Below are 9,564 nucleotides of genomic sequence, written 5' to 3' on the forward strand. Positions count from 1 at the left end.
ATCCATTCATTTCTCCATCTTAATGTCTTTATCCATCTGCAGTCCATCTGTCCGTCCGTCCGTCCGACTGTCCATGTATTTACTCGCTTCTCCCATCTTTTTATCGCCTCCCTTTGTTAAATTTTGCTCGTTTTCCTCATTTGTTTGCTGTTCCTACTCTGTATCTCATCCCGTTGAAAGCAAAAATGTTATGCATTTCATTGACAACAGAATTCAAATATTGATCTTTGGTACACTCGGGATCATCTTTAGTGATGTGTTTCACTCATAAGAGCATATCATGAAGACTATAATTGGTATTTATACAAAGACATGGCACGTCTTTTAACTTCCGAATCAATTTTGCAGATGTCTACCTAAACACTCTGGTCAAAAGTCCCGTTATCACACGGGTTGGTGATAACACCATCTTAAAAGTAGAAAAATCAGAGTTGGGCACTTTAGTTTGGAAGTTCAATGAAAGCCTGGTAACCGGCAAAGAACCTCACTACACCTTTTTGAATCCCAATAAAACTGAGTTGGAAATATCTAATACAGGCCCGGAGCAGGCAGGAGTTTTTGAGGTTTTCCTCAAGGAGGGTGGATGTGAGAAACGTGAAGAAATTCAAGCCCAGACAGGTCTGTTTTCCTTAGTATTGGTTTTGGTCTCTGGAGGTTGTAATAGATCGTCAACGCTATTACACACTTGAGAATAGGTCATTTAGGATGATAAGTCAAAAAAGCTATTTGAAATTATTACATTAAGACGTTATTCCACGATTATCGCTTCCAATACCAAAATATGAAACGGTCTTACACTGTAAATGACGCGCCGAACGATCCACAGTCTAATTTTTTTCCCTTTTTAGACTCTCTTTAAAAAAATTTTAAATTTTAAGCGCTACATCTTTCTTTTTGTTATTCAAAAAGAACAGTTTAATGGTTTCGTTCGCGTTGTTTTCGTCTTTCGCGTATACTCCGTTTGCGATCGATACCACACACATATGAGGCTGTAGATTGTATTTCGAAAACTAAAATCAAAACACATAGTACATACTACGAGCCGACATTTTTCTCATTGCTCGGACTTTCGTCGCCCTTCTCCGAAAAAATACTACGCAACTCGCAAAACATCTGCGTGTATTATTTGCTAGTTCTGTACAGAGCTAGGCGTTTAGTTTTATGCAAACTGAGATACATGAAAAAATAGCGTCGATTTTTCAATATACGGAGCAAGTCGACATGATTTTCCAAACTTCCATAGCGTAAACGACAGAGCCACCTATCTTGAAAAAGAAAAGATAAATTTTTTTACTTTGTTCTATCACTACAGGGGACATCAAAATTTGGCCGATCAGCGCTCATTCCGATATCTGTGTCGGGGAAAAAGCTTCCCTTGCAGTAGAAGTTAACAACTATTTTGATGGCTTAGATTTCTACGTTATTTGGAGATATAACATATTCGCTGAAGTACAGGAAAATGACCACTTTTCTCTGGGGGAGAACAACACAGCGCTGGATGTCCACGATGCTTTACCCTCTCACTCTGGAAACTACACCGCCTTTGCAGTTGTAATGCAAAATGGGTCACCTGTTGCATCTGTTTTCTCCTTTACCTCGTTTTTTTTAAGAGTTCGTGGTAAGAAAATTGAATAATGAATGGAAAACGTTCATCCTCTATCCTTATTTTTTCTTTCTCCTCTCGATCTTAGTTTCTCCCTTGTCTTAATTCTTCTCTACTTTTTCATTTCTTTTTATCCACTTTCAAGACTTTTTTTGTTCAAATATTCAAGTTAATTGAATGTGTGTACGACTTCAACCGATGATCAATCCATTTACGAGATAACTCAACTATTTGCATGTATTTTGGCTGATATGTTTCTTTTTTGACGTGTTTTACTGTTTAAAGAACCCAACAATCCATGTTTCAAAAAGACACACAATTTACTGATCCCAACGCCGCCATTTTGCAGATGTATTCCTGAATGCCTCGGTCGAGAGTCCTATTAAAATAAAGGCTGGTGATTCTGCCATCTTGAAAGTTGAGAAATCAGATTTGGGCGCGTTATTTTGGACGCACGGTGACGAATTGGTTGACGATGATGACCCTCACTACACCTTTTTGAATGCTAATAAAACCGAGCTGGAAATAGTTGCAGCAAGCCTTGAACAACGGGGAATCTACGAAATTGTACTCAAAGAGGGCGGATGCGAGATAATCAAAGTAATTGAAGTGCAGATATATGAAGAAGGTTTGTGCCCTATTTTGTTGTTGTTGCTTTGGGTTTTAGTTTAAGACAGAAGCGAAAGTTTGAAAATCAACATCGCCAGCTTTATCGCTGAAGCTTTAACTGTTCTAAGGATAAGTTGAAGAATATGGGAGGATCGAAGGGCCTCTGCACATGCCTAGTTTTTTTTCCGTTACATATTTCATTAGATGTGTGTGCTTCAGTCCTGTGCACTTTCGGTATGTAATAGCAAAAAGAGAAACTGTATCGCAAGGGTTTTTCTTTTCAGAACGCGAGTTTCGGAAAGGCAGTAAAGACACAGGTAAGTTCATTTCATCTAGTACTTTGGTCCACGTGTGTTGACGTCCTAAATGTAATAACTTTCCTAAATGTAATAATTTTTAGTGTAATAGAAAAAATCCGAGCCCCAGATGGGACTTGAACTCCGTAATCTAGTCTAAATGTAATAAAGTCCTAAATGTAATAACACTTGGTCGTAAATGTAATAACATTTTGTCCTAAATGTAATAACATTTTTTCCTAAATGTAATAACATTTGTCCTAAGTGTGATAACATTTTGTCCTAATTATAATAAAGTCCTAAATGCAATAACATTTGGTCCTAAATGTAATAAGCATCCAATACAATAGTTTAACTGTGCTTGTGCATCCACAATGAGATATTAAAGTGACAACTGTTGCACCAGAGAATCCTCTGACCAAAATTCATGGCTTATTGTGAGCTCTTTCGCCTTTTTAATCAGGGTTTTTTTTTGCTTGATATGTAGGCCGAGAAGCATTGGCTACAAACCTTCATAATGATGTGCTTTTGGCATCAAATTGACAGATCCTAAAACAATAGAACGCTGACAAATCCGGCCATCTTGACCGAAGAGGCTTGGTCAAGAGATTTTATATTTTCGGCAAGCAATTTTTTACGGAAAAAAAATGTGTTTTCTTTCTAGTAATAACGGATAACTGAAAATAGTGTCTTTGTTTCACGTAGCGCGACTGGCATATCATTCACAGTTCACGGCTTTTAACTTTTTACAATCACGAGTCACGGAAATTAAAAACAGCCAATCGCGTTTCACTAAAAACCCCCACATTTACATTTAGACATGGAAACGAGACGGACGAGACGAAATTATTTCGATTCAGTCGAAGAATAGTCCGTTTCAGAGTCAGATTATGCTGTTTTATCTAATGTTTGATCGTTAAGGAGATCAGCGCGTCGAGCAAACCATGTTTTCCATTTTTTCTTTAAATCAAATAGTAGATAATAAAAAACCGGCTCACACGATTAGTTGTACTCACATCTCAAAGAAAGGAAAAGCACAAATTTTTGCGTGAGATTTTGGGGATCGGTACATCATTAACAACCTTTGACATAGATAACCATTTTGAATGTGCTGGTCAGCAGCTTCTTTTCATTTACACCTGTTAAATGTAAGTCACTGAGTATATAATTTGATTCAGATCCTCGCAGTACCTTTTTTCTTTGTTGGATTTGTTGCATGCATTTCAAGATCAAGAGGACACAGTTGTTCTCAATTATTTTCTCTTGGGCAGAAAAATCATCTCGTCGCTATTCATATAACCACGAAAATATTCGACAATTTGAAAACAATAACTTTCTGGAGAGCTCTCACATGTTCCGAATTGGGAAACAAAATGTGCATGCTAACAAGGTCTGGTCTAAAAAGTAAAAACAAAAAATTTATCTCCAAGCCCGCAAATTGTCCGACATCGGCAAGTTCCTTGTCTAAATTCTTAATTTGATTTATGACTTGTACCTCCATCACAGATCACACAAGCATAATATTATCACATTTTTCCAAAATCTATTGTACTTGGAGTCTGAGCCAGTGATATATGGAGGTATTGATCAGTGTACTCATTGTTTTGGTAGCTGTCATTAGATCATGTCAGTACGACGGTCTCCAGCCAATGCTATTCGACTTGCGACTAGTAAGTAAAAAGATGCTGGTTGATATCAGCGAGCCTGCAATGTGACATGAATACTGGTCAGAGGATTTTTTGGTGCAACAGCCGTCACTTTAACACCTCAATGTGGATGTCCGCTATAACAACAATGCATTAGCGCAGTCGAACGATTGCATTAGAGGCTTATAACATTTAGGACCTTATTACATTTGGGAAAGTTATTACATTTAGGACTTGATTACATTTGGAAAAGTTATTACATTTAGGACTTCAACACACGTGGCTGTGACTCGTGAAGGGCGGTGTGTACCTTGGGACGATCAAGGCCCAGTAATGATGACATAAAGACAGCGATAACGATTAAAGGGAAAAGGTGTTGCGTGACATCCAAACGGCAGCCGTAAAGGAGAATATTAACACCTGCTTTTGTTTTGTCTTTGTTGTCTATTTTCTGCATGTCTTTCCAAGTGTACCTCTAAGGTGCACTCGAGGCCTTTTTAGTCCTTAACTCAAATTCTGTTGATGATAACCAAGATAACAAGCTAAAAGTTAAGGTCTGCGAACGCTCGACACTCAGCAGTGACAAATTATTGTGTTCTACAGGGAATTCATACGATTCAGAGTTTTGGGCGATCACATACATGATTTCGGTTTACGCTTATTACGCTTATTATTATCTCCCGTTAAAGTCTCAGGCGGATTTCTCTTCTACAAGTGGTATATTGCACCTGCTGCTGGTGGAGGATTGCTTCTTACAGTCTTTTTGTTGGTCATTCGCTTTGGAAGGCTGAGAAAGAAGAAAAAAAGGTAAAAAAAACCACATTATCACTTAAGTAAAAATAATCTCGGATCAAATTTGAATAGGAAAGACAAAAATAAAATTTGGCTTTAAAAAAGAGAAATTCATGTAACGGACACCTAATATTTTTATCAACATATGGTTAAAACCACCATCATTTCTAGATGCATTTCCAATGATAATTTCTATCGCCTCGCTCGCTATTTCAATTGTAAATCTCCAGCTGTATTTAATCTTAGCCTTGGAAAAATGTTAAATATAAATTTTGTCATGACAAAACCAAAATCCTCTTACCGCCCCCCCCTGGTAATAAATAATTAAATGGCTCTTACCTCCCTTCCTCCCCCCCTCTCCCAGTCTGCAGAGCAGGTGGAATTTAGGCAATCGAGTATTTTCTCAGTGAAAACTGCTCGCCATCTTTGATTTTGATGGAAGCGGAAGGCTGAGGAGAGAGAGAAATTTGTACCAAGGGGGTTAGTGACGGTCAAAACAAAGAGAAGGGCCTGAAGTGGAGATTGAATATATCACCCCTTCCCTCCCCCTCGCTCTACCGTCGACTCTAACTCCGATCGCGCGCTTCCTAATGTTAACTCTCCCTGATAAGACGCCTGAACTGTAGGCTATGAACCCCCCCCTCTCTCTTAAAACAATATTATGGGACAAACAATGACCTTTCTCTTAATGAAAACAGTTTTTGATAAGATGTTGAGTGTTACCACTTACTTTATCGGTTTTGCTTCACCTGACTTCAGGAAGGTACATTTGATGAACCCGTCAAACGGTTTCCGATCTAAAAGGAGTCGACATCTGAGCTCAAAGCTGCTTTGAAATATTTTTTCATTTTTCTAGTAAGATATTTTTATGATGATGTATCATTGAATTTGTTGCGTACATGTTTTTTAGCCTCAAGAAAAATGATAGACATCGGGACGTTAAAAAAGGACAGCCCAGAGAGCGTGTTGAAAGACAATATGACGTTAAAGAAGTACTACCCAGGCTGCATGTTGTGTTGCAGGAACCTATTTACGCAATTCAAAAGGAGGTCATCTATACTTCCGCAAACCAAACATTTCCAGCGTACGCGAACGACTTAAACATGACGAATACATACGCGAGTGTAAACAGTTTAGGCCGGTACGGACAAGGATCCCATTACAGTGGCATTAGAGCACCTCAAAACTCGCTTATGGGGCCAACCGTCCCACCTCCTACTCAAGTATACATAGAGACAGACACGTCTAGTGTTGGCAGCGACACTGACCATTATAGCGATTAATAAGCTTTTTGTTCGTTTCTTTCATTAATTATTTACTCGTTTTTATTTTAAGAGAGTGACATTAAAAGGTTCAGCAGTTCAGTGAGTGTCATGGCACACGGTTTGCAATTATGGTATACGTAAAAATCGTACACACCACAAAGAAAAGATATCAAAGACTTATGCTATTAAGCGAGAATTGCAACGAAAAGGTAGTGGGTGACTGGGTCTAAATGAATCTAATCGATTCTGTTCATTATTTTTCAGCCCCATTGGTTAGGAATGAAGTGTTTTAGTTATGACTCGTGGTGCTGACTAGCTCGTGCTAGAGACCCCTGCACTCGGCATCTCACGCGAATGTTAATTGGAAATTTATGCACCGTATTTATGCATGTATAAGCGTATAGAAAAAATAATTGTCACTGGACTCCTGAGGAGCTGTGTAATGCAGTTATAGTCACTGAGGAATGATCTGACTCAAGTGAACGGTTCTACCTAAGCTTTGAGTCATACCTAATGACTAACAGAACAATTTTAGCAAACAAAAGAAAATTGTAATTTGCAGCAAAGAAATTCTCAGTCTCAGGGACAATAATTATCTCAAAGTAACAGAGACTATCAATCTTCTAAACTTAGAGGCCTTGGCGCCTAGTTTACACTCTAGTGAAGGTAGGATTAGTGAAGCAGAAAAGTTAGTTGTCCGCCAACGCATGAAACTGGTTTCGATCACGAAAGACCATGCACATACACGAGATGCTCTCATCAAGAGGTTCGATTTCATCCTGGATTGTATTTCGACTGATCTTTTTTAGGTAATAACCATTAAAAAAAAGGAAAGAAAAAGGGAATAGAGGAAAACAAGACATCGCTCATCGCGTTTTATATCTGCGGACGACCCGCCCACTCCCTTCCCGCAGGTCCTCGATCTGATGTTTCGTTACCAGACCTACAGCAAGATTTATCATTTGTACATTTCGCCACGAGTATCTAATTTTCTGGCAAGTAATTCATGGCAGTCTCCATATAGACTCCCTGTTACCCAGTCTCCATATAGACTCCCTGTAACCCCTATGTACCCATGTGTACCCTGTGTACCCATGTGTACCCTGTGTACCCCGTGTACCCATGTGTACCCCGTGTACCCATGTGTACCCCGTGTATCCATGTGTACCCCGTGTGCCCTGTGTGCCCTGTGTACCCCTGTATACCCTGTGTACCCTGTCTACCCATTATACCCTTTGTACCCATGTCTATCATGTATACACTTGTATACCTTGTATACCTCGTATACCCTGTCTACCTTGTATACCCTGTACACCCTGTATATTCATGTATACCCATGTATACCCTGTATACCATGTATACAGGAAACCTGGCAAACATCAGTTGGAAACAATGGAAGCTCTCTGACCGTGCACAATCCCGTTTTGTATGTTTACAAATGAATTATGAATAACTTATTATGATTTTATTAGCCTGGGGGGGGGGAAATCCCATATAAAATGGACTGGGATGCTCGTCTGGAATTTTGAAATAAACTCCTAAAGGAGACAAATGTGGGCGTGGCCCAACCGATTTTGGACCCCTAAATGAGACCATTTCAATCTTTAATGACATGAATCGAGTAAATAAAAGCCTGGAGCAATTGCCTCTTGAGTAATAGACTCCTGAGAAAAAGAATTTTTTAAATATATTTTTCACCCCGTGCAACCCTAAAAGAGATCCTTACGGCTAAATGTAACTCAGTTTTTCCCAGAACACCCAAAGTGAGACCATCATCTTGAAATTTACACCCCTAAGCGAGACAACGAGCATCCCAGTCCTTTTTATATGGGAGTCCCCCCGGGATTATTGGTCGGTCAGTTCAAATTGAACGTTGTGCACGGTTACGTCCAAAAAGCCAACAGAAATTCAACAAATGGCTCCCCAACCATTCCACTTCAATTAACCACGCTCTTCTAGGGGTACAAAGGAAGTAATTAAGAGAATAATTTAACGATACTGATGATTTACGTTTTTTTTATTTTGTTACAATTTCATTACAGTTGCGAATCATTGTATCTCGAAATGAGTTATGATATAACAAAATGTCGAAGTTGGAATGTGGAATAAAATTGACTTCGTGTGTTACTCTACATTGTTTGGACACCATCTCACAAAACGATATGTGGCAAAAGCTTATTCCATTTCTGAAAATGTTTAACTAATTTATTCCGCTTTGTTGCTATTTTCATTTCTACCTGGTATATCTCCCCGATCTTGGTCTTATAAACTCCTATAGAAGGATTTTTAGAATTCAATTTACACTTGTATATATATAATTTAGCGGTCAGTAGTAGGTGATTTAGAATAGTAAAGTCCTCTTCCACATTGAAAGCTCCAAAAATTATATCCATTATTGTATAGGTTTGAAAACTAACTTGACATTCACCAAGCCAAGAACAGACAGCTTCCCATAAAACCTTGGTAACATTACAGTAGAAAAAGATATGTTCGAAGGATTCAACCTCTTGTTTACAAAAAGTACATGAGGGCGAATCTGTCAATCCCCACCTAAACAATCTTTCGTTAGTAAATACTATGTTATTTAATACCTTTATCTTGGAATTCTCTAATTCTAGTTTCAATTGTGACGGTAAAAGGCAAGGAGTATATCCTCTTCAAGTCGAACGGAAATTGTGGAAATTTTTCCCTGAATTTATCTTAGGCAGTTGGAGGAATTTGCTTTGTGCTTTTGAACGCGTTATACAGGTTATACCATGTATACAGGTTTCCTGTATACATGGTATACAGGGTATACTTGGGTACACAGAGTACACAGGGTACACAGGGCACACAGGTTACACATGGCACACAGGGCACACAGGGCACACAGGGCACACAGGTCACACAGGGCACACAGGTTACACAGGGCACACAGGGCACACATGGTACACAGGGCACACAGGGCACACAGGGCACACAGGGCAGAAAAGAAAAGGGCAGAAAAGACATCAGAGATGCTGTGGAAGCTGCCCATAAGGCAGCTCCAGGGTATGTTTTTGTGCACTTTTCAATTTCAGTAATTAAGACCTTAACTCTTCCATGCTAACATCAATATCCACATTCTCTACACTCTTGCCTATAACTTTTTTTGGTACTCACAAGGAGAATTTGTTCAATAATCAAAGCTTCTTATGTTGGAGATCATTTCCCTTATTCTCATGATCTCAATGAATTAATTCAGCAGTGTTTACTGTAAGGAGAAATGAGATGCTGGTCACTATTACGGTTTGCCGGGTTAAGAAAGAGATTTCTCATAGGGATTGCATATTGCACATTGTTACCATCGTTACATGTGACAAGTTAGTAAGCTT

The 9,564-nt window shown here is 38.9% G+C and overlaps 3 protein-coding genes across 3 annotated transcripts in view; all 3 read left to right on the plus strand.

The window, feature by feature from the left end:
• LOC148741706 (hemicentin-1-like) overlaps window positions 1–9,564 on the plus strand; it is a 61,888-nt gene that overhangs the window by 20,382 nt on the left and 31,942 nt on the right. The window lies entirely within an intron of this gene.
• LOC148741707 (uncharacterized) lies at window positions 294–6,310 on the plus strand (the record flags this gene model as incomplete). Its single annotated transcript, XM_088733314.1, has 6 exons — window positions 294–618; window positions 1,313–1,618; window positions 1,953–2,231; window positions 2,497–2,529; window positions 4,844–4,961; window positions 5,857–6,310. Coding segments are annotated over 6 exons (1,434 nt in total), but the record flags the coding sequence as incomplete, so codon positions are not given.
• Window positions 9,169–9,564, plus strand: part of LOC148741708 (aldehyde dehydrogenase family 16 member A1-like) — a 4,050-nt gene continuing 3,654 nt past the window's right edge. Inside the window, exon 1 of the mRNA XM_088746911.1 lies at window positions 9,169–9,241. The gene's annotated coding sequence lies outside the window, so the exon portion shown is untranslated. The remainder of the gene's footprint in view (window positions 9,242–9,564) is intronic.

The sequence above is a fragment of the Stylophora pistillata genome, chromosome 1 (assembly GCF_964205215.1).
Source record: "Stylophora pistillata chromosome 1, jaStyPist1.2, whole genome shotgun sequence".
Classification (NCBI taxonomy): domain Eukaryota; kingdom Metazoa; phylum Cnidaria; class Anthozoa; order Scleractinia; family Pocilloporidae; genus Stylophora; species Stylophora pistillata.